General features: G+C 49.7%; 1 protein-coding gene across 2 annotated transcripts in view; it reads left to right on the top strand.

Moving 5' to 3' along the window:
• MEGF8 (multiple EGF like domains 8) overlaps positions 1-24,944 on the top strand; it is a 58,858-nt gene that overhangs the window by 19,332 nt on the left and 14,582 nt on the right. The window contains exons 16-33 of one of the 2 annotated variants that reach the window (XM_081200109.1): positions 1,409-1,609; positions 2,951-3,190; positions 5,025-5,143; positions 7,318-7,449; positions 8,337-8,450; positions 9,848-10,096; positions 10,907-11,103; positions 12,384-12,594; positions 14,404-14,623; positions 15,473-15,605; positions 16,736-16,950; positions 17,857-17,967; positions 18,762-18,880; positions 18,968-19,172; positions 19,908-20,079; positions 20,381-20,544; positions 22,516-22,660; positions 24,196-24,427. In XM_081200109.1, the coding sequence (XP_081056235.1) occupies positions 1,409-1,609; positions 2,951-3,190; positions 5,025-5,143; positions 7,318-7,449; positions 8,337-8,450; positions 9,848-10,096; positions 10,907-11,103; positions 12,384-12,594; positions 14,404-14,623; positions 15,473-15,605; positions 16,736-16,950; positions 17,857-17,967; positions 18,762-18,880; positions 18,968-19,172; positions 19,908-20,079; positions 20,381-20,544; positions 22,516-22,660; positions 24,196-24,427 (3,179 nt within the window). Of the gene's footprint in view, positions 1-1,408; positions 1,610-2,950; positions 3,191-5,024; positions 5,144-7,317; positions 7,450-8,336; positions 8,451-9,847; positions 10,097-10,906; positions 11,104-12,383; positions 12,595-14,403; positions 14,624-15,472; positions 15,606-16,735; positions 16,951-17,856; positions 17,968-18,761; positions 18,881-18,967; positions 19,173-19,907; positions 20,080-20,380; positions 20,545-22,515; positions 22,661-24,192; positions 24,428-24,944 lie in introns of both variants that reach the window. The other variant, XM_081200108.1, reaches the window with a different exon arrangement.

Genomic DNA, 24,944 nt, shown 5'->3' with positions numbered 1-24,944 from the left:
AACAAGGGGAACTAAGACTAAGAGAGCTGAGTGGGGGGTGCTCATGTAATCTCACTGTATACAAGTTGTACAAGTGACAATAAAGCATTTCAATTCTGGGGGGTTTCGGGGTGGGGGTGGGGCTGTCTGCTTGAAAGGTTCTGGGGCAGCCTTCCTCTTCCCCATCCATCATGGCCAGTGGTTAGAGATCAGAGTTGTACTCCCCACGGGGCCTATGAGAGAGAATGTGGGGGGCCTTAAGAGCTAAGGAAGAGTCTGAACCAGGTGAGAGTAGCCAATGGATCTCAAACCTGTGGTGAGCTAGGGACTTTCCTGGCATGCAGAGACAGACTCTGGTGGATTGAGCAGACGGGACCAAGATTGGGTCCAACATTCAAGAAGGTGGTTTCTACACCTGCTGTAGAGGGAAGTGAGGGGCAGATGGGGCTTGTCCACCTGGGAAGGTGGCCCATCTAGGAGAAGGCAAACTTTGACCCTAAACCTCTGCTGCCTTGTGGGATATCTTCAGGAGAGATCCCTGCAAAAACCCAGAGTTCAGTCCCTAAGACGGTTGGCTAGAGTCTCGTACGCCTCCTTCCGGCAACTCCTGCCGCCCAGCTGGTGCCAAATGTCTTGCTCTGCTTACCTTTGGACCACATCAGTGAGTCTGAGAGGGGGGTCTCATCACCTGGGCAGCCCAGGACCCCCACACTGCCCAAGCTTGGACTCCCAAGGAGATTACTTTGGCACTGCTAACACAGTGGCTTGACTTCACCTTCAGAAGTGCACTCCATTGTCACCCAGCAAACTTCATGGCCAACTGGGGATTTGAACCCTTGCTTCCCAGGCCTTAGTACCACGCTTTAACCACTGCTACATCATGCCGTTTTAAGTACGGTCATACCTCGGGTTACAGACGTTTCAGGTTGCGTTTTTTCGGGTTACGGACCGCCAAAACCCGAAAGTACCAGAACGGGTTACTTCCAGGTTTTGGCGGTCGCGCATGCACAGAAGCGTTAAATCGCGCTTTGCGCATGTGCAGAAGCGCCGAATCGCAACCCGCGTGTGCGCAGATGCACCGCTGCAGGTTGTGAACACTGCGGGTTGCATCCCACACGGATCACGTTTGCAACCCGAGCGTCCACTGTAGTATTAAAATGGTTCCAATTCATAGCATTTGGTGACCATAATCAAACATAGGCAGCGGCCCAGTCACCAGAAACCCCCTTTTTTAAAAGGAGAGTAATGGGGGGGGGGGAGACCAGCTCGCCTGCAGGAGACTCTTACACTTAAAGGCAGGTGAGCAAGCAAGCAAGCAAGTAAGTAAGTAAGTGCATCTTTGTAAAGCTTCCCCAACTTCTGACTGGCTTTGAAGGCCACTCTAGGCTGCAGAACATGCTCTTCCTAGCTCTCCCGCCTTCCCTTTCAGGAGGAGGTGGGCCGCTGGGCAGTGCAGCAGGAGAAAGAGAAGCGGCTACTGCAGCGCCCCGGGGCTGAGCGCCTCTTCCCCAGCACCGAGAGGGGCAATAAGTACACTGTCCTGGTCGAAGGCCACCTCAACAACTCTGGCAACGGGCAGACGAGCGAGCTGACCCTCACGTGGGATCGCACAGGAGTGCCCGGGGGCAGCGTGAGTATCTCGCCCTCTCCGTGAGAGAGCCAGTGTGGTGTAGTGGTTAAGACTCGTAATCTGGTGAACCGGGTTCGCGTCTCCGCTCCTCCACATGCAGCTGCTGGGTGACCTTGGGCCAGTCACACTTCTCTGAAGTCTCTCAGCCCCACTCGCCTCACAGAGTGTTTGTTGTGGGGGAGGAAAGGAAAGGAGAATGTCAGCCGCTTTGAGACTCCTTTGGATAGTGATAAAGCGGGATACCAAATCCAAACTCCTCCTCTTCTTCTTCCATGGGGAGAGGTTCGCAGCCTCGCTTGTCTTCAGGGACTTCGAGCGCAGAACCCACTGCTTTCTGGTTCACGTTGCTGCGAGCGCAGACTGCTGCCATTGACAAGGGAGGAGGTTCAGCGGCTTTTTAGGAATATTCAGGATCCAAGAGGAACAGGATGCGAGGGAGCGAAGGATATCTGCAGGCGGGGGCAGTTGTGCTTCTGAATACCAGTTCCTGGGAGAGGGCTCTTCCCGTGGGCTTTTTTCTGCACCTGCCAAAACATTTTTGTCTATGCAGACATGTAGAATGTTGACTTTTTTTTAGTATATCGCTGATATTAGTTAATTTTTATCACATTTTTATTAAGTTTTCCAAAAATTGAACACATGGATTTCAGTAGATAGTAAAACATTTTTTCTTTGTTATTTTTTTGTCAACTTCCCACCCCCTTTTCCACTGTGTTTTTATTACTCTCCCTCTGTTGCGCCCTGTCTTGTGTCTCTTTTATCATAACAACACTGCTATAATCTTCAAGTTCTTCTGTTGCTCGTAGTTCAAATCCTGCTCACGTATTCATCATATAATAATATTTCTTTAAATTGTCCGAAAAAGAAGATGTTAATTATTATTTTTTCTATAATTTTTTTTAAAAAATATGTTTTACGTTTTAAAATATTCATTTAAACAACCTTAAAATATCAATGACTTCCCTTCTTCTGTTTCCATGGTTCATTTTGCGTAACACAAATCCCTGCATATTTTGTATCAACTAAACTATTCAGCATTCCATTATTACATCCATCAGAACTTATTTACCCTGTTGAATTTATCTTAATGCTAACATCAAGATGTTAATGATTTTTTGAAGTTTTACAATTGTTGTTTTTTACTGGTTATTTCTATGCGTTCTTCTTGTAAGCTGCTTTGAGGTTGGTTTGTTTCTTAAACAATCAAGTGGTATATAAATTTTAAGAAATGAAATAGAAATAAAGGAAGCGAACCTCGCTCGCTGCATCCCCTCCGACACAGAGAGATGTGGCGATGTTTATACCAGGTGATGCTTATCTTCGTTTCTCTTCTCCTGCCAGGAGATCTCTTACTTCTTCCTGGAGCCTTATCGCTCAGAGCTGTGCGCCACCTACCGCTCCTGCCTGGCTTGCCTGGCCGACCAAGGTTGCGGCTGGTGCCCGGTCAGTGCCACCTGCCACCGGCGGCTGGCGCATAAGGACGATGCCGGCGGCTGTGGCGCTGGCAGCGTGCGCCTCATCCTGGCCCCCGGCAACTGCATCCTGTGCGAGGACTACCGAGACTGCCACGCTTGCAGCAAGGTGAGAGGGATATGGCTTGCGGGTTTGTGTGTTCCTTGGGGCAGAGCCTTATTTGGAGAGGGGGAGGCAGGCGCAGTTCAGTGCAGCGGGCAGGACCATTGTATTTTCAACAATATCTGTGTACGGAGAACGAAGGGTCTGATCTGTCTAGGGTAAGTTGTTGTCAATGAAACCCATTTCTCTGCTAAGGGATAAAATCTTAGAGGCATAGGAGCGATGGAGATGGACTGTCAACACTGCATTGCAGCGCAGTTACATCAGAGACCCTTTCTTTCTTTCTTTCTGTCTGTCTGTCTTTCTTTCTTTCTTTCCCCCGCATTTATATTTTATTAAATTTCACATATACACCCCAATACAAAAAAACTTATCTGTGTATCTGAAGAAGTGTGCATGCACACGAAAGCTTATACCAAGAACTAACTTAGTTGGTCTTTAAGGTGCTACAGGAAGGAATTTTTTTATTTTGACTATGGCAGACCAACACGGCTACCTATCTGTAACTGGAAACATGGATATATATGCTATAATGTTATTGCTATACTTAAATAAATTGTTTAAATTGTTATTACGGAAATGATTATTTTTCTCCTTCCAATAAAGTACAGCAGAAAAGTTGTCCAAATATAAACAGTTAAGTTATTAAACGACACAATAATTTCATATTTACCTGTCTATGTATTTCTAATAGTATAACCAAATCAGCAATTTTCGATATAACTGTAAAAACTACTCTGAAAATTCATTATTCCAAAAATAAACCTTCATCTGGTTGTAAATATTAAAGATTATACCAGCAAGAATGGGGGACTCGGGTGGCGCTGTGGGTTAAACCACAGAGCCTAGGACCTGCCGATCGAAAGGTCGGCGGTTCGAATCCCCGTGGCGGAGTGAGCTCCCGTCATTCGGTCCCAGCTCCTGCCTACCTAGCAGTTCTAAAGCACCCCCAAGTGCAAGTAGATAAATAGGGACCGCTTTCTAGCGGGAAGGTAAACGGCGTTTCCGTGTGCGGCGCTGGTGCTGGCTCCCCAGATGCCGCTTAGTCACGCTGGCCACGTGACCCTGAAGTGTCTTCGGACAGCGCCGGCTCCCAGCCTCTTGAGTGAGATGAGTGCGCAACCCTAGAGTCGGACACGACTGGCCCGTACGGGCAGGGGTACCTTTACCTTTACCAGCAAGAATGAGTCCTTCTGTAAAAAAATATATTTAAATCTTACTGACCAGTGATTTAAATAAAGTCTTACTGACCAGTGATTTAAATAAAGTCTTACTGACCAGTGATTTAAATCATGATTTAAATCAATTTGATTTAAATCAGATCCACCCTGGAAATAAATAAATGGTAACAACAGAACACATCTATGTGTTTGCTGCACCTTCCCACAACCTGATTATGATGGTGATAATAAAGAGCGTTTGGACCTCACTCTTCAGTCCAAAAGTCTCCCAGAGTGGTTTACATACAACTAGTTAGAACAAGGCAGTCCTTGCCCACATGCCTGCAAATTTAAAAGAACATGACAAACAAGGGAAAATGGGGGAAAACCCCAAAATCGAGCACCAGTTCTTAAACAGTGGTTCTCATAATGCTCAGTTCTGGGGTAAGAGGTACCCGATGAAACCGGCCTTTGGCAGGGCTGATGGAGCGAGCGTTGGTTTGATCTCTTCCACTAATTTGAGTGTCCGATCCCAGAACAGATTTAGCGAGGGTGGGATGGGGAGCAGAATGGGGGAGAGTTCTCTTGCACAAGTGTAAATCCTTGCACTTACGGAACGAGAGACTGGGCACTCGTTTGGATGCGAGCCCCACGCTTCCTCTTTTGTTCCCCTGCTCCAGGACCCGTTCTGCGAGTGGCAAGTGAACAGCAGCAAGAAGGGGGACTTCCTCTGCAGCCGCCGGGGCCGCCTCCCCAGTGCGATCCGCTCTCCGAAGGACTGCCCCAAACTCTGCAACCAGTGAGTGACCTGTGTTGCAAACAATTATCAGTAATATCCAAGGCAACACGATGACCAAGTACAACAATGCGATGTCAATATAAACTCTTTATATAATCTACAGTGGTACCTCGGGTTAAGTACTTAATTCGTTCCGGAGGTCTGTTCTTAACCTGAAATTGTTCTTAACCTGAAGCACCACTTTAGCTAATGGGGCCTCCTGCTGATGCCCTGCCGCCGGAGCACGATTTCTGTTCTTATCCTGAAGCAAAGTTCTTAACCTGAAGCACTATTTCTGGGTTAGCAGAGTCTGTAACCTGAAGTGTATGTAACCTGAAGCGTATGTAACCCGAAGTACCACTGTATTCAGAACATTGAACAGTATGAAATATATGAAATATGCACTCTCTGCATATGTTTATGTTTATTTGGTTGTATGTTTTCAAGAGAATCCATCAAGAGTGCATATTTTGTGACTGTCAGAGATTTATAAGATTTCTGTTTATTTGGTTTTGCAGAGAGTGCATATTTCATATATTTCATGCTGTTCAATGTTCTGTATAGATTATATAAAGAGTTTATATTGACATCGCATTGTTGTTCTTGGTCATCGTGTTGCCTTGGATTACAGTGGTGCCTCGCAAGACGAAAAGAATCCGTTCTGTGATTCTCTTCGTCTAGTGGTTTTTTTCGTCTTGCGAAGCAAGCCCATTGAAGGATTAGCGGATTAGCGCTATTAGAGGCTTTTAGCGGCTTATCTGCTGATCGGATCAGCTGATAATCAGCTTAGCGCTATTAGCGGCTTATCTGCTGATCGGATCAGCTGATAAGCGGCTTAGCACTATTAGCGCTGTTAGCGGCTTATCTGCTGATTGGATCAGCTGATAAGCGGCTTAGCGCTATTAGTGGCTTTTAGCTGCTTTTAGCGGCTTATCTGCTGATCGGATCAGCTGATAAGCGGCTTAGCGGCTTAGGAAAGGGGGGGGAGGGAAAAAAACCCAGCAGGAACTCGCAAGACATTGTCGTCTTGCGAAGCAAGCCCATAGGAGATTCGTTTTGCGAAGCACCTCCAAAACGGAAAACTCTTTCGTCTAGCGAGTTTTCCGTCTTGCGAGGCATTCGTCTTGCAGGGCACCACTGTACTTACCCACCAGTGAGTGAGCCAGGGGGGCGGCGGGAAGGTTTGGGACAAGGCCGCGGTGGAAAGGAACCTCGGTCAGACTCTGCCCTCCCGAGCATGAAGGCTGCAAACAGATGTGGACGAGAGCCAGGTCAGGAGAGCGAGGGGCAGTCCGTGGCTGGGGCTGAGATGCCAGCCAGCAGATGGGAGACATTTGGCCTTGCAGGGAAGAAGGCAGCAGGGAAAACTAGAAAAGGGAAGCTTGGAAGTATTTGGGAAGTCCTCTGGTTGCTCAGGTGAGAAAGCTCGCTCTGATCCAGCATCTAATGCCTGCTCTTCGCCAGTGGGGAAGCAGCAGCACTGTCTTATCTTCAAGAAGCCTGAGATCATGGAATTGTAGAAGTGGAAGGGACCCTGATGGTCATCTAGTCTGACCTCTTGCAATGCAGGAATCAAAGATGCTGGATTCCTAGCACAGCCTGGACCTGGGAAGCCCTGGTTCAAGCAGCGGCAGAACCAGGGGGGAAAATTCAGGAGGCGGGGGCGCCAGGGCTGGATTAACCATTACGCAAAGTAAGCACATGCTTAAGGCATCAAGGAAACACCGCAGAAATTTTCCATTGTTGGATTTCTAACATTAATGGTCGCAAATTCCTCGTTTTCTCAGTTGGAGCATATTAAAAATCCCAACCGAACAACTATGCAAGAAGACAGGCTGGATTCCTTATCTCTACCTAGTATAGAAGCAGATATGTTATGTAAGATTAGTTTTGAGGATCTGATCCAAGACTATGCAATTAGAAAAGAGCAGGAGGGGGAAAAATCAGATACGAAGCAGAAGTATACAAAAATAAACATTCATTTTCCATTGTACCGTAGGTTTTGTTTCATTTTGAGTTTTATTTTACGGTTTATTGTTGTTTATAGTTTGAATTAGATATATATGGGGGCACCAAAGTCTTTTAAAGTGTTTAGGGCCTCTAAAGGTCTTAATCCGGCCCTGGAAGGTGCAGAAGGGGCAAAGTAGTTCTGAGATCCGGTCTTGAAAGCGTTGGTTTCTCCTCTCGTCTTCCAGGCGCAATACCTGCTCCGAGTGCCTCTCCAACTCCAGCCAGTGTGCTTGGTGCCAGTCCACACGTAGCTGCTTCTTCTTCGCTGCCTACCTTGCCAAATACCCCTATGGAGACTGCCGCGGTTGGTATGACAGGTACGTTGGGCATGCAGCAGGAAGACTCGGGGCATGAGGAAGTCACGGTCTCCTTCGTGGTTGTTCGGCGGAAAGAAGAAAGGCAGAATCTGCACAGGCTCAGAGGAGCTTCCCTCTACTAGCAGGCCGCAGTTTGGAAGAGCAACACTCCTGGCTCATAAAAATGCTAGTACAGTGGTACCTCGGGTTACAAATGCTTCTGGTTACAAACTCCGCTAACCCGGAAGTAGTACCTCGGGTTGAGAACTTTGCCCCAGGATGAGAATGGAAATCCAGCGGCAGCGGGAGGCCCCATTAGTGAAAGGGCGCCTCAGGTTAAGAATGGTTTTAGGTTAAGAATGGACCTCTAGAACGAATTAAGTTCATAACCCGAGGTACCACTGTAATAGGTTTCCAGAAGGAATGATCAGATATGGGCGAGCCCTAGCCCAGGTTATGCACCGCGTGAGGGGAAGTGGTAGTGGAAAAGGAGATGGCGATTTATTCATTCACTCATTCATTCCACAAGATGCATATAAGCATCCCATTTATGCAGGAGTTACGCTCCGAGGCACCACACCCCTCAGTGAAATCGCATATATTTGAAACACCATTGAAAGAGCCTGCAAAGGCCCCTTTCCGCCTTGCCCCAGAAAAATATTTTTGTAGCTGGTTCCAAATTCCTGAGAAAGAAGGAAAGAAGATGTGCAGAGGGCTAGTAACTTGACTACTTAAATTTCAAAACAATTTATTTACAGCAAAACCAGAGTCATCCAATTGACAAATTAAGTTGCTAAGCATCAGGTTACTAGAACTCTGGACCCCTCTTCCCTCTTTTCCTTCTTTCTCGAACCCAGTGCATGCAGGAGCTGCTCACCAACCTCTTTCCCCCCCTCCCCTCCCCCCAGCGTGCACTCTGTGCCCCAGTGCCTGGACTGCACCCGGTTCAACACCTGCCGGGAATGCCTGCAGAACTTTGAATGTGGTTGGTGCGGCAACTCGGACAACCCCACCTTGGGCAGGTAAGACTCATGTTTACAGTGGTTCTTCTTCCCCACCACACAGACAAGGTGCCTGTTTTAGCCTGGCCACGGATGAGTAACTATATCACCTTTAGAAGACATCTGAAGTCCTGTACAGGAAAGCCTTTCAATGTGTAATGCTTTATTATGTTTTCATATATGTTGGAGGACTGGGGGCAGCCCAGTCAGATGGGTGGGGTACAAATAATAAAATTATTACTGTCATTATTATTAAGCTTACTTCCAGGGGGTGAGTAGAACAAGGGGGCAGGGCTGTCAATCCACCATTTAGTGCGTCGCACCAAATTGGGAACCTCAGGTTTGACTTCAGTTTCACCATTTTAACTTCAGTTGTGGTTGGGCTCAGGACTGCGATATCTGAAGGACCACCTCTCTCCACATGAACCTACCCAGATCCTGTGATCATCCTCTGAGGCCCTTCTTCATGTGCCTCCTTTGCGAGAGGCTGGCAACGCGTCAGTGGCCTTTTCTGTGGTGGCTCCCCGTTTGTGGAATGCTCTCCCCAGGGCGACTCTCCTGGCGCCTTCATTGTACACCTTTTCGCCCCAGACGAAAGTGTTCCTCTTTAATTAGACCTTTGGCTGATCAGCCTCCAGTGCCCTTTTAAACATCTTGCGGGAGAGGGCGGGGATCATTGGTATTTTTATCATGTATTCTGTGTTTTTTAATATGGTGTTTTCACGTTGCGAACCACCCTGAGACCTACAGGTGAAGGGTGGTATGCAAATTTAATACAGTGGTGCCTCGCAAGACGAAAAGAATCCGTTCTGTGATTCTCTTCGTCTAGCGGTTTGGTTTTTTCGTCTTGCGAAGCAAGCCCATTGACGGATTAGCGGATTAGCGCTATTAGCGCTTTTAGCGGCTTTTAGCGGCTTATCTGCTGATCGGATCAGCTGATAAGCGGCTTAGCGGCTTAGAAAAAGGGGGGGAAGGAAAAAAAAAACAGCAGGAACTCGCAAGACATTGTCGTCTTGCGAAGCAAGCCCATAGGAAATGCGTTTTGCGAAGCACCTCCAAAACGGAAAACTCTTTCGTCTAGCGAGTTTTCCGTCTTGCGAGGCATTCGTCTTGCGGGGCACCACTGTAAATAAAATGAGTAAAATTGTGAAGGAAGAAATTACAAGCTGCTGTGTTTGTGCTGGAAAGGTTGCAAAGTCTTTTCCATGGGGTCGTGGTTTTTCTTTGAGTGGCAGCAAAAAAAATCAACAGCCAGAGGTTTTCCCCATCGGTGGAGGGTCAGCAGAGGGAAATACGGCGCTTGCTTAATTTCTCCTTGTCATACAGGTGTTATAGGCAGGGAATCCTTTGAAAGCAAAGGTAGTTTCAACCCTGGGACCGTTGTGAGGGGAATAACTTATTCCTTTTCCCTTCTGCAGGTGCCTCCCTGGGGATTTCTCAGGCCTGAACACCTTCCTGAACTGCTCTGTGGCCCTCTGGGAATCTCACGGGCTGCTTCCCACCCACCCGGCTCAGTGGTCCTACGGGCAGTGCCCAGATGTGGACGAGTGCCGCCTGGGCCTGGCTAACTGCCATCCCTTTGCCAGCTGCAAGAACACACCCGACTCCTTCGAATGTCACTGCAACCGAGGCTATGCGGGGGACGGGGTGGCGTACTGCAACCAGACGTGAGTAGGCTGGGCACGAGGGGCGGGCAAAACGCTTTTGGCAGGTTTGGGGTGGGGTTGGGGGTGTTCCTTGAGCTTGGTTCTGGTTACAGGAACCAGAGACTGTCAGCAAGCAGGCAGAGGTTTCTCCCCAGTGTTCACAAACAATGAAATCTGCTCCCACAAGATTTAGTGGTGGCCACCAGCCTGGCTTTAGAAGGTTACACAGATTCGTGGAGAGTAAAGCTCTCAGTGGCTACGAACCAGAATGGCCATCTGCCATGAATGCTTTAGTTGAGATTCCTTCATTGCCAGAGGTTCATCCAGAGGACCCTTGGAGATACCTTCTATGATTTCATGATTCTGTAATTCTCTCCACTGCCAGAGGCACTATGTTGAGTATCGTAAGCAGAGAAGAATTCTCAGGTGTGGACTTCCCATAGGCATCTGTTTGGCCACTGTGAGAACAGGATTAGATGGGCATGTGGCAAGATCCTGCAGAGCTTTTTCTGACAACCTTCTGATGCCAAGAAGCCCCCTGGCAGGACGCGTTTGTGAGCCTGTGATGGTCCTGTGACCCCAGACTCTCATCTTTCTGAAACTTCTGTGTTAGTTTGGTTGCGCCTTCTCTATTAATCCAGTCCTTCTGAAGGAAGGAACTTTGGCCAGATCTGTACCATACATTGAAAGCGCTTTCAGCATGCATTTAAAACTTGTGAGTTCCCCCAGAGAATCCTGGGAACTGCACTTTGTTGAGGGCATGGGCCCTGTAGCTCTGGGAAGAGCTTTCTGCAGGACTTTCTCCATCTCCCCCTCTCTGTTTTCACACAGCTGCTACGACGAATGCGCACACGGCGAATGCAGCGGGGCCCCCAACTTCACCTGCGTGTGCGACTTGGGCTGGACCTCCGAGACCATCATGGGGGCCACCCCGCCGCCAAGCGGGGTGCAGTGCAATGTGGACTGCGGGTGCCACTTCCACAGCAGCTGTGGCCTCAGCGGGCCCGGCGTTTGCGACGAATGCCAGAGTGAGCCGGATGCTTCTTGTCTCCTGCTTTTCTAATTTACGGTTTTGTTGCATCGCTGTTCTTTGGCCAGTAAAGCACCGTCAGTGTGGACCTCGGAGGGTATAAGACGGTTTTCGGACTACAACTCCCATCAGCTGTGCTGGTTAGGGCTGATGGAAGTTGTAGTCCAAAACCTGTGGAGGGCCTGAGGTCGGTGATGGTTTGGTATAAGAGGACAGGTCTTCAGTTCTTGCCTCCTCCTTCTCTCCTTCTAGGAAAGGGCCATAGGTCAAGAGGCACACATCTGCCTTGCATGCAGACGCTCCCAGATACAACCCCTGCCCACCGCAGGAAGGGCTGGGAGAGATTTCCTGTCAGAAGCCCTGGAGAGCCACTGCCAGTCCTTGCAGTCAATACAGTGGTACCTCGGGTTACAGACACTTCAGGTTACAGACTCCGCTAACTCAGAAAGAGTACCTCGGGTTAAGAACTTTGCTTCAGAATGAGAACAGAAATCGCGCAGCAGCGGCATGGCAGCAGCAGGAGGCCCCATTAGCTAAAGTGGTGCTTCAGGCTAAGAACAGTTTCAGGTTAAGAACGGACCTCCAGAACGAATTAAGTTCTTAACCTGAGGTAGCACTGTACTGAGCTAGACGGACCCAACTGCCTGACTCAGTGTAATTGTCAGGAGCGAGCCAGCAGTAAATCACACCATGCAAGTTGGGGTTAACTCTTTATTAGCGAAAGCACGCTTGATACAGAGGTGTCATGCCGAACTCATCTCTGGCAGGTCTTGCCCCCATGAAGCCATTCCTGAGACTGGAGGTCCCCACCTCCCCACAACCCTCTAAGTCCCCTCCTTTCCAGGGTGTTTTCCTGCAGCCAACCTCTGCCCTGTGCCCTGCCCTTTTCATGCCTCTTCTGGTTCTGGGAGACAAGTGAGGAGGGGAGCTTGGCGCAGACACCCCTGACTCTTCACCAGACTGACTCATCTCTGCCCCTTGGCCTCTCGCCTCCTGCCCTTCTGCTTCGGCCTCTGGTCCTGGACTTTTCTCTGCCACAGATTCTCCCTGCTCACGAAACCCTGTTGCTTCTTCAGCTTCCGACACCACCTCCTCCCAGTCTTCTCCTTCTCCCTCTGATCACTCATCGCCATCCCACCTCCACTTCCCAGGCTCTGAGCCTTCTTCCTTTGTGGATTCCCCACCATTCATCTGCGTCCAGCCAGTCTGTGACTGAATGCAGTTTCCTCTGTTCCTTGTCCACATCGGTCTCATCCTCTTTTTTATCCTCCTCTGCAGACTGGACCCATGGTGAGCGCTGCCACCTTTGCCGGCCTGGCAGCTACGGGAACGCCACAAATCAGAGCGGCTGCCAGGAGTGTGCCTGCAATGGGCATGGCCTGGAAGAGATGGGCTATTGCCACGGGGCCACAGGAGCCTGTTACTGCGCCCCACCCACCGAAGGGCTTCACTGCGAGCGCTGTGCCCCCGGCTACCATGGGGACCCCAGGTGAGAGAAGCTGGTTGATTTGACTGTGGTTGCATCCCCTGTATTACGGCAATACTACCTAAGTTGCACAAATAAGCAACTTCTATTGAAGGCTATTAACCTGAAGAGCTAAGTTGAGCTGCCATGTTCAGGAGCTGTCTATATTACTGACTACCAGCTGCTAGATACAAACAGTAGCAGCTGTTGTCTGACACAGCAAAGCAGTTCTTCATTTGGTCTGTGCAAAACTTTGCCCACCTTTTCTAATTCTCCCACTTTTTGAAATTTCGCCTGGTGGTTGCTGAGGACTACCGGGGCACTTGCCAAGCTCACAATAAAAGTGGTCATGTTGAACTACTTTTTCCACAGCCTGCAGTTCCCCGATTTTCCAAAGACTCGCCTCCTGAAAAACAAAGAAACACCGAGCTCTTCCAACATACATGCTATGGGAATCATCAAACTTTCTATTAATGTTTAGTGTTGTTATATTCTTATTTTAAAGGTCTTTTGTTTCTGGCTGCCCTTCATTTGGGCCCAAACTGCGTATTTTTAATGCAAAACTCTCACACGTCATTAAAGAGGTGCAAAATGGATCAAACTGCTCCCTGATGTGTGCCGTGTACAAGCAAAAAAACAAAGACTGACATACACACACATGCTTCCAGTTTCCTGGAACAGGAAGTATTTATGTAGGGCTGTGTGCGTGACTTGGGTCCATTGCAAAAGGGAAAGCTCACAGAATATGACTGGGAGCAGAATTCAGCCTCCTTTAAGAGGAAAAGTAACAGAAGCTTTCTGGTCATTACGATGGTGTAATGGTATACCTGAAAGGGTGCTGCCACTGCTGGTTTTAGTACCTTCCATGCCCGCTTGCCTCTCTCACTTAGTTGCAAAACCAGAATAAGTTATAAAGGAAAACTTGTGCATAATTGCATAGGTTATACACTTTTGCATAGAATTCTGCAGAATTCTTTGTCATGGAGAATGCTGTCCTGCAGTGAGAAACTCTTACTCCAATAGGGAGGGTTAGGCAAATTAGCTTTACAATCTTCATCCCTGACATTTGGAGGAGTACTGTACTTTTCGCCCCATGGGACGCACTTTTCCCCCTCCAAAAATGAAGGGGAACTGTGTGTGCGTCCTATGGGGCAAATGCAGGCTTTCGCTGAAGACTGGAGAGCGAGAGGGGTCGGTGCGCACCGACCCCTCTCGCTCTCCAGGCTTCGTGCAGCTCTCCGCAAGCCGTAGGAGCCTGCGCTGGGCTCCCGTGCCGGGCTCCCGCGCCTTGCGGAGCGTTGCCTGTTCTGGGGGCTGGGGTCGGGGGAAGCTCGGGCTTCCCCCACCCCAGCCCCGCGCCTGGGGGGAAAATAAATTTTCCCCCTTATTTCCCCCCCAAAAAACTAGGTGCGCCTTATGGGACAGTGTGTCCTATCGGGCGAAAAATACGGTAATTGCCATCTCTGTTTTTTTCTGCTTCTGCTTACCTCCAAGACAGACTGGCTCCTGCGGAAGCTAATTATGGGCTATCTTTTCCTTCCCCGTCCTAAGTTAGCAGGGTGGGAAGAGAGTTGGTGGTTTTTAAAAATAAACACGCTGCAAAATCACCAAAACAAAGCGCTGTTTAAGCCTCCCGGCCGATTCCTCAAAAGACCAAGGCGATGCCAAGTGGCCATGCTGTCATTTTCAGAATTTCTGTGAGGTTGGGCCAGACTTAGCAGTTATTTAAAGGGCAGGGTGACTTAGCGCAGCCCTTCATGACAAAACCAAAAAGATTTGTTTTGGCAGTGCCACGGCTGCGCTATTATTGTCTGCTTTATTTTTACCCACCAGAAACGAGGGCGTTTGCTACCAGGAGTGTGTGGGGCGCTCCTTGCTTGCCAACCTCTCTTCCTCTTCGTCGTTGAGCTCTCAGCGGGCTGGGGGCCCCCCGCAGGGTGGGCTCTCCTACTGCGTCTGGGTCTTGTCGACCACTGAGGACATGCAGCCCTGTCGGCCTGAGCAGATCTGCCCTACGATCACCCTTACTATCCAACCCGATACCCTCTGTATGGTGAGCACAGGGGGTGGGCACAGTGGGGGCCAGGGGGCTGATTCTGTAGGCAAGTGATATCTTCCAGAGGCAGATGCTTGTCATTTAATACATTAGTAACGTCAGAAATCAGCATGAGGAGATGGACATGACTAAAGCTTCCTCATTCTTTTGTTTTCTATGGCATTTGGCATATTTTGCCTAAAAACATCCTGCTGTCTCTCAAAAGCATGTCTAGAAGCATGAAGCCTTGTTTTTTTTTAAGGGGGAGGCAGTTTCTTGGGGCGCTGGAAGTTTGAAATCTTTCCCCATCTCTTACAATGAGATATTGGTGCAAAAGATTAGAGTGGCATTGTAAAAATTTTCACCACCCTCCTTTATCTCTCCCAGTTTATTTAATGGAGCCCAGTCATGAATGAAACAAAATCCAAACTGGGCAAATACCTCCCCCCCCCCCATTTCTTCCCGCTGAATCACCCACAAAATCTCCTCCCAAAAATGCATGTGTATTTCTCTAAGCATATGTTTGTTGTGAACTCGCTTTTTAGCACACTAATTGCAGGAAATGGGTATGAAAAATCACTTGAGAACTTCATCTAGATCAGGGTTTCCCATGTTTGGGTCTCCAGCTGCTTTTGGACTACAGTTCCCATCATCCCTGACCACGGGGTCCTGCTAGCTAAGGATGAAGGGAGTTATAGTCCAACAAGAGCTGGGGACCCAAGTCTGGGAAACCCTGATCCAGAGCCCCTGTTGGAAGTCACAGAACAGAAACCAGAGGCCTGTATTTAAAAAACTTAGCATCTCTTTGAAGCAAGTTTGATCCAATGCTGATAACTCATGCTTGCTTCCCCTTCGCTTTCTTCTTAGAATAACTATGTCTATGCCTTTGATGGACTTCCTGACTTCCTGGACACAGGCCTGATCCAGTTGGATCGCACTCTCATTGGGGCTTTCTGCGGCCAGGGCCATCCCCGTCCCATCACTGTGGAGGCCGTATCAGGTAGGAAGGAGGAAGGAGGTTGGAGTCAAAAGGAAAACAGAGTTTTGATGCGGGGTGTGAACTTAGTGAATTCGTTTGCTAGTCAGACCAGTGGTCCACTTAGCTCCACGTTACGACTCTTGACTATGGCGAATCACATACCTTTATTTGAAAGGCAGGCTTCCTTTCCCACTAGTGAGAGGCAATGAAAGCTTACGAAAGGCCAGCGGCCTCTTAGGGATCAGCATCACCACTCATGAACCAGAGCATCTCTTTGGCTGTGTGTTGTGAAGCAGCCTGTCTAATAACAGGCAAGCTGACTCTCACAGAAGGGACCTCTGGATGCCCTTAGAAGCAGCACAATATAAATTCCTGCTTCTTTCCTCCATACTCTCGTCCTGATAAAGGAAATCTGAATCCTTCTACGCAATGCTGTATAGTTCAGTTGGTTAGACTTGTGGTATAGGGACACGGGTGGCTCTGTGGTCTAAACCACTGAGCCTCTTGGGCTTGCTGATCAGCAGGTCGGTGGTTCAAATCTGCACAACAGAGTGAGCTCCCGTTGCTCTGTCCCTGCTCCTGCCAACCTAGCAGTTTGAAAGCACGCCAGTGCAATCAGATAAATAGGTACTGCTGTGGCGGGAAGGTAAACACTGTTTCCATGTGCTCTGGCTTCCATCACGGTGTCCCGTTGCTCCAGAAGCAGTTTAGTCATGCTGGCTGCATTACACAGAAAGCTGTCTGTGGACAAAAGCCGGCTCCCTCAGCCTGAAAGTGAGATGAGCACGGCAACCCTCTAGTTGACTTAGCCATCCAGGAGTCCTTTACCTTTTTACCTAGACTTGTGGTGCTGATAATGTTGCAGGTTCAATCTCCGCACGGGACAACTGCATGTTCCTGAATCCTGTGAGTTGGGCTAGATCAGCAGCTCTCAACCTGTGGGTCCCCAGATGTTGTTGGACTACAACTCCCATCATCCCTGAGCTCTGGCCTTACTAGCTAAGGGTGATGGGAGTTGTAATTTGACAACATGTGGGGACCCACAGGTTGAGAAAGGCTGGGCTAGATGACCCTCGGAGTACCTTCCAGCTCGGCAGTTCCACGATCTGGGAATGCTGCTCCTCCGATTCTCTCCCTCCTTGTACTTGCAGGCCTTCTGGTCATCTACTATGAGGCCAACTCCACCGAGGCTTCGGGCTTCAACGCTACCTACACGGTGCACCGCTGCCGCCCCAGTTGCCACCCCAACCAGGAGTGCCAGGAGGGGAGCTGCATCTGCAGAAATGGCTACACGGGGCCCAGCTGCCAGTTTCAGATCTGCCCGGGCAACTGCAGCGCTCATGTGGGGCAGGGGATTTGCAACAGGGTGAGCCCCGGGGGGTTGGTTTGTGTGTGTGCATGAAGGGCAGGAATATTTCAGAAAGGTCCAGGGACAAGGGTGGCCTCGATGGCAAAGGGGAAAGAAGAAGAAGAGTTTGGATTTGATACCCCGCTTTATCACTACCCTAAGGAGCCTCAAAGCGGCTTACAATCTCCTTCCCCTTCCTCCCCCACAACAAACACTCTGTGAGGTGAGTGGGGCTGAGAGACTTCAGAGAAGTGTGACTGGCCCAAGGTCACCCAGCAGCTGCATGTGGAAGAGAGGGGAAGCGAACCCAGTTCACTAGATTACGAGTCTACTGCTCTTAACCACTACACCACACTGGCTCTCCAGTTTTGGTTTCTGCCCAGGGAGTTTAGGAGCTGACATGGGTGCCCAGTCAAAAAGCATTCCCGAGCTTGGAAGGCATTAAGTTCCAGGCCTGGTCTGCAGTGATACGGGTATGTCCAAAGGGCCTTGCACGACAGCATGACAAAAGCAGTGCTTGGATACAAGTAGGGTTGGCTGCATTCTGCTGAGCAGAATGATGGCAGGGTGGGTAACTGAACATAGGTGAGGTGGTCTTGAGTCTACACCTTAGGAAAAAGCAGGCAAGCAGACTGTGGGTAGAAGTGCAGGAGTCATATTTAGTTGCTCATCAACATATGAAAATCTCCAGAAAGTACAGGAGTTACCTGGGTACATTGCTTGTGCAAGCCATTGCATCTAAAGCTGTCTCCCATGAGCCTCAGGTGGTTTGGCGGTGACCTTTGAGTATCATGATGGCAGTGCAGAGCCAGTTCCAGTTTCCAGAATTTGTGCGCGCCGTGCATATGCTTCCTCCTGCGAGTCTCATTGTCTTCACGCCCTTCTTTGTCTCTCTGTCTCCTCCCCGCCCCATCTCTTCCCTAGAGCCTGGGTCTGTGTGTTTGCAGCGACCGGTTTGCCGGCAAAGATTGTTCCATCCCTCTAGATGCTGGCAAGATCATTTGGGAGACCTTGATCGACACCCAGCTGACAGCTGTAAGTGAACCCCTACATCCCTTGAAGGCTCCCTCTGACATTAGCTTTTCAGTTCATTTTATTTGTTATCCGGCCTGGGGCCTCTTTGAGCCATGAGAATGGGTAATTTATCACTGAGAGCATACTGCATTAAATAAAAAAAATAATTTCTTGCTGCTCTGAGCAATGTCACTCTTGAAAATAGCTGTGCTTTGGGCTTGTTACACACTCAGGGCATCTAATTAGTTCGTCCTCTATCTGAGGAGGAGGGCAACTGACATGATCAGGGATCTGGAAACCAAGCCTTATGAGAAACGGTTGAAGGAGCTGTTTAGCCTGGTAAAGGGGAGAGGGAGAGGAGATGTGATGGCCATCTTCAAATATCTCAAGGGCTGTCACATGGAAGAGGGAACAAGCTTGCTTTCTCCTGCTCTGGAGGGTAGGACTCGAACCAATGGCTTCAAGTTACAACAAAAGATATTCTGACTAAACATCAGGAAAAACTTTCTGGCGCTAAGAGCTGTTCGACAGTGGAATGGACTCCCTCGGGAGGTTGGGGACTCTCCTTCCTTGGAGGTTTTTAAGCAGAGGTTGTTGGACAGCCATCTGCCATGGATGTTTTAGCTGAGATTCCTGCATTGCAGGGGGTTGGACTAGATGACCCCTGGAGTCCCTCCAGCTCTACAATTCTGTGATTTTACGCACTCAGGGTCTCTGTGGCCACTAAGTGACTGGCCACTAAGTGAGCATAGATGCAGAAAGACCCAGGACAACTCCAGCACTATAATCTAACCCTCACCTGTGCATTTTCCAAGGACACAGCCAGCCGGTTTCTTCACCGCCTGGGCCACACCATGGTGGAGGGGCCGGACACCACGCTTTGGATGTTTGGGGGCATGTCGCTGCGAGAGGGGATGCTGGGCAACGTGTACAGGTAAGAGACCCTCCCCTTGCCAGGCTTATTCCAATGGCTGCCCCTGCCTTTCCCATCCTGGCCATAGAGGGCGCTGTCTCTCCGCAGATACTCCATTGCCGAGCGCCGCTGGACCCAGATGCTGGCAGGGACGGAGGACAGAGGCCCAGGACCCAACCCTCGGTACTTTCACGCGGCCGCCTACATCCCCTCCTGCAAGGCAATGTATGTGCTTGGTGGACTGACGACCGACGGGGTAGCCAACGACTTCTGGCTGCTCAACCTCACCACTTTGCAATGGAGGCTCGTGCAGGTAACCCCCCTCATTTAGACTGCGAGCGGTTGGCAGGTCCCTGTTAACTGGATCAGGCCAGTCCACTTCCAACAGCAGGCAACCAGATGCTTCCAGGACACTCCCAAGCTGGGCATGTACCTTCTCCTGATCCAAAACTGTGGGTGTTGGCAGCAGATTATTACATGACCGATTGAGGAATGAGGAGAGCACCTGAGTGCGGGAGGTCTCAGGGCAAAGGCTTGGGGTTAATGCACAAAGCATATGCTCCTCTGTTTCCACAATGCAGCCTACTGGTTTCTTCTCGGCCATCCCATGGTGGAGGGGAAGGAATGCATTTTAGCCTATAAATGGCCCCCTCACATTCCACCAGTGTTGCTGCAGATAAATCCACATTGGTGGAAAGAGGAAGAAACGCTGTGCCCCACACCCTGTGCCCTTCTCTTTCATACGCCCTGGATCCTGACAGGTTCCCTGTTCCCTTCCCGACTTCTCCAGGACCCTCTCATATGCACAAAGCATATGCTCCTCTGTTTCCACAATGCAGCCTACTGGTTTCTTCTCGGCCATCCCATGGTGGAGGGGAAGGAATGCATTTTAGCCTATAAATGGCCCCCTCACATTCCACCAGTGTTGCTGCAGATAAATCCACATTGGTGGAAAGAGGAAGAAACGCTGTGCCCCACACCCTGTGCCCTTCTCTTTCATACGCCCTGGATCCTGACAGGTTCCCTGTTCCCTTCCCGACTTCTCCAGGACCCTCTCATCCCAGCCGTGGCCGGTCACACACTCACGGCTCGCCGTGGCTCTTCCCTGCTCCTGATCGGTGGCTACTCCCCTGAGAACGGCTTCAACAAGAAACTGCTGGAATATAACGTCGTGTCGGAGAGCTGGCGTGCCGGGAGCCAGGCTGGAACGCCCCCTACAGGTAGGGGATCCTTTTGACCCGCTGTGGGGCCCTGAGATTACCTAGGTGGTTACGGAGCCAAAAAATGCTCCTCTTGAGAAGGCAAGGTTGCCTTGATCTGAGACAGTCGCCTCTTCTGAAAAGCTCTAAGACAGGGAATCCCAGAAACCCTTCGTGCCACAGTTGCAAGGCACGCAGGCTGGGAAACGTTACAAATGTCCCACAGTGCCTGACTCCGTATTTCCACTAGTGAGATCAAACACAGACCCAGCCCCCAGTCCCACCCAGCAAACAAACACCTGGTATTGAATTTACTTTTCAGGTCTGTACGGACACTCGGCTGTGTACCACGAGGGCACGGATGCCATCTATGTCTTTGGCGGCCATCGCTTCCACGTGGAGATGGTTTCTGCTTCCCCTGAGCTCTACAGCCTTTATTATCCCAACCTGACCTGGAGCTTGCTGGCTCCGTCTCAGGGGCCAAAGGTGAGATGCTGTCAGGGCAGAAATGTAACAGTTGCGGCCAGGGTGCTGTTAAGTACTAGCCTCCCCAAAAAGACACAGGGCTTCTGGTATGGAGAAACCACCAGAGAGTTTCCCAGTGTGAAGACTCTGCCCATCTTTGGTGCCGCTACTGAACAGCCCTGAGGCCCAGAATGAATTATGAGGTCTGTTTAGCACTGTCTGTGAGATTCCTGCATTGGGAGATGACCCTCTTGGTCTCATCCAGCTCTACAAGTCCATGTGTTGCAGGGAAATGTAGGATAGTGTAAGCAAGAAAAGATTCATTTTCAAACACAGATCAGGTTGAGGGAATGAGAAAATGGTATGTGTGTGTGTGTGTGTGTGTGTGTGTGCGCGCGTGTGCATGGTGTGTGTGTGCATGCATGGTGTGTGTGTGTGTGCATGCATGGTGTGTGTGTGTGTGCCTGCACCTGTGTCATGTGTGCCCTCTTTTGCATATACATGCCAGGAGAGGCGAGATCACGTAGAACGTAGGCAAGCTCAGTGCAAGAAGTTTGGGTGTTTGAGGTAGACAATCCCAATGACTCTGTTGCTTCACACAAAGCACAATTAAGCAGGAAGTTTAAATACGTGGCGCGGAGATCAGAAGATCGGACTCTAGGAAGCTGCCTTATGCAGAATTAGAGCTATCTAGTTTAATACTGTCTACACTGACTGGCAGTAGATCTCCAGGGTTTCTGGCAGAGGTCTTTCCAAATCCTATCTGAAGTTGGTCCAGGACTGAGCCTGGGATCTTCAGCATGAAAAGCAGATCTTCAGCCCCCAATCTACTGCCCTTCCCCAGTGATTTCAAGGCCAGGATCTCCCCCCGCCCCCCCCGATATGGGAGGAGGAGCGAGCTGCCTTGAGCGAAACCTTTGCACAGAACAATGTAATGCACGCTTAGCCTTGTCACCCCCTGGGTGTGAGTCAGCCTGATAAGGACATCAGCTGAAGCCTTAAATCACTCTCGGCAATTTGTCTTCCCTTTCCTGCGGAGGGTTTCGTTGTTCCTCCCGAGTGAGTTATCTGCTGTCTGGTATAGGTTGGCCATGATGAGCACATGATCCTGCAAACACTTGACAGAGCCACCATTTCCCCAGGGAGGGTGCTTTGCCTCCTTGCAATTTCAGTGATGGAAGAATTTAGCTTTTTCTTTTCTTTCCCTCCTTCCCTTGCACTTACTGTGGGATGGGAGTGCAAACCCACCCACTCCAGCTCTTTCTTGCATTAACCACAAGGGTTTTGTTATTGGGGTCCTAAGCCGTGAAGAGCTTTAAAGGTCAAAACCAGTGCTGTTCCTTTGGAGTGTCAGTGCAGGCAGCCAGTATATTTGGAACAGAATTGTTATATTTATAATAATAATTTATTATTTCCCCAGCCACTCTGGGTGGCTTCCACTGAATATTAAAAACATCAGAGATTAAAAACTTCCCTAAACAGGGCCGCCTTCAGTTGTCTTTTAAAAGTAAAATAGTTGTTTATTGCCTTGACATCTGCTGGGAGGGCGTTCCACAGGTCAGTGCCACTACCGAGAAGGCCCTCTGCCTGGTTCCCTGTAACTTGGCTTCTCACAGCGAGGGAACCGCCAGAAGGCCCTTGGTGTTGGATCTCAGTGTCTGGGCTGAACGATGGGGGTGGAGACGCTCCTTCAAGTATACTGGGCCGAGGCCGTTTAGGGCTTTAAAGCTCAGCACCAACACTTTGAATTGTGCTTGGAAACGTAATGGGAGCCAATGAAGACTATATACTGTTATAATATAGTCTATCGTGGAGAGCCAGAGCTTAGCCATCTCTGTCTTTCGGGTGAGCAGAGCATCCGGTGGGAAGAATGGGCTTGAGAAGGGGCCCCGTGGAGTACGAGGCTCATATTGGGGGGAATTGTGATATGCTATTACTAAAGGGCTCTTTCCTGTCTTTCTTCAATCCCTTGTTCCTTACTACCCTCACCAGCCACTGGCTCACTTCTTCCACGTCGCAGCAGTACTGAAGGACACCATGGTGGTGATCGGAGGGCGCACAGAGCGTGAGAATTTCACCAACCACCTTTTCTTCTACCAGCTAAACTGCAACACCTGGATCCTACCCAACAGCACAGGTCAGGGCTGGGATGGATTTTTTGGTAAGATCGGAGGTACAGGATTTGGCATGCCAAGCGCATCAGTCTGTGGCCCAACGACCTGAGCTTCCTTACAAATAATACAGTGGTGCCTCGCAAGATGAAAAGAATCCGTTGTGTGATTCTCTTCGTCTAGCGGTTTTTTCGTCTTGCGAAGCAAGCCCATTGACGGATTAGCGGATTAGCGGCTTTTAGCGGCTTTTAGCGGCTTATCTGCTGATCGGATCAGCTGATAAGCGGCTTAGCGGCTTAGAAAAAGGGGGGGGGAAGGAAAAAAAACCAGCAGGAACTTGCAAGACATTGTCATCTTGCGAAGCAAGCCCATAGGAAATTTGTTTTGCGAAACACCTCCAAAACGGAAAGCTATTTTGTCTAGCGAGTTTTCCGTCTTGCGAGGCATTCGTCTTGCGGGGCACCACTGTACTTCCTGGTCCCTATTTGACATGCAGAATAAATGATGCAAGTCATTTGAATTTGCAACGAAACAATACCTTATTGGTTCAGAATTTGAGTCGATTGCCACAGATCCCTGGGGCTTCAAGTCCTCCATTTTTGCACACGTGATGAAGGAGAGCCTCCCACAACGTGGACTAACTGACTGTAGACATTGTGCCCACCTGTTATCCATAGTTAGGTAGCGGAGGGCACCCCCTAGGGACATCCTGCTGCCTAGTGTGGGTATTTCTCTATCCCTCCATTTCAGCTAGCTGTGCTTAGCATTACGTTGACACCAGAGTTTTTGCCAAACAAAGCTACTGCCAAATCCATTTCTGAAGCTGCTTGCATGCTCTCACTTGGCATCGACCGTGGTTAGCAGTTCATTGTACAGTGGTACCTCAGGTTAAGTACTTAATTCGTTCTGGAGGTCCATTCTTAACCTGAAACAGTTCTTAACCTGAAGCACCACTTTAGCTAATGGGGCCTCCTGCTGCTGCTGTGCTCATCCTGAAGCAAAGTTCTTAACCTGAGGTACTATTTCTGGGTTAGCGGAGTCTGTAACCTGAAGCGTATGTAACCTGAAGCGTATGTAACCCGAGGTACCACTGTAGACAGAAAGCTAACCATGGTTAGCTCTGAACTCGAAAAGGGCGCCTTTGTGAGTGGAGGGCACAGAGTGGGGCCTGCAAGATGCTTTCAATTGTCTAAAAGACTGCCCAGTGTTACGTCTGCGCAGGGCCCTTGTAAAAATTATATTCATTTATCTAGTGAAGCGATGGGGAACCTCTGGCCCTCCAGACGTCAGCAGATTTCAGTTCACATCATTCCTGTCCTCTGACCAAGCTGGAGGATGAGATCCCCTTCCCATCTACTGCTTTATAAGTTCCCTAGTGCTTCCTCATCTTCTCTGTTTGCCTTGCAAATCGTTTCCTTCCATACATTTCTGAAAGAACACCTTCAGTTGTTCGATTTGGCTGCATCGGTGCAATTATGTGCTTCCGGACGCTGTCCTTAGCCCTGTGTGTTCTCTCTCCAGTTTTGCTCATCTGTGCACTTCCTTTTCCCCTCTGCAGCAGAAGCCGTCGTGGGAGAGCCCATCATGGAGTCCATTGCCCACGCCGTGGCCGCTGTCGGAGGGCGCATCTACCTCTCCGGGGGCTTCAACGGGGTGGCGCTGGGGCGCATGGTGGCTCTCTCCGTGCCCTCCGACCCTTGCCTCATCTTCAGCAGTCCGGAAGCCTGCAACAGGTCCAATGCCAGCTGCACCTGGTGCCACGCCAGCTGCCTCTCTGCGGATGCTGCCGAGAGGTGAGGAGGGGCAGGGTCTGGGCAAGCGGCAAAGATGAGAGTGGCCGGACCGTGCCTCTTGTTAGGAAACAGGACGGTGTGGTTAGCAGTTGGGGTGGGACTAGGCAAAAGCAGAGAGAAGAACTGGGGGCTGGAGCTGCTTGGGTGGAGCTCATTGGTGGCAGGAAACGCACAAGTAGTCATGGGAGTTAAAATGAGGCATTGCCAAAGCTCCCACCAGGTGCCTTCAGGTTATGATAATGTAGCCATTCTAGGGAGTGCACAATGGTTAGCAAACGGATTTCACATTTGTGCTGCGTAGTTCCATAAAGTTCTATACAGAAGAGAGACTGAATCCTCTACCCAAAAAATCACATTGTACTCCTAGATCCATAATTTCCCATAAAGTACAGACGAGTGCTCCCCTTCCTGTTGCTCCCTTGCTAATTTGTTTTTCCAGGCTCTTCAACTTTGCCGAAAACTCTCTTGAGCCTTACCGAACCTTTGCACTGCCATAGATACACCAAATTCCATAACC

This window comes from Podarcis bocagei, assembly GCF_964188305.1.
Source record: "Podarcis bocagei genome assembly, chromosome: 7".
NCBI classification, from domain to species: Eukaryota; Metazoa; Chordata; class Lepidosauria; order Squamata; family Lacertidae; genus Podarcis; species Podarcis bocagei.
Note: the sequence above shows the minus strand (reverse complement) of the source record. Positions and strands in the feature narration are given on the sequence as shown.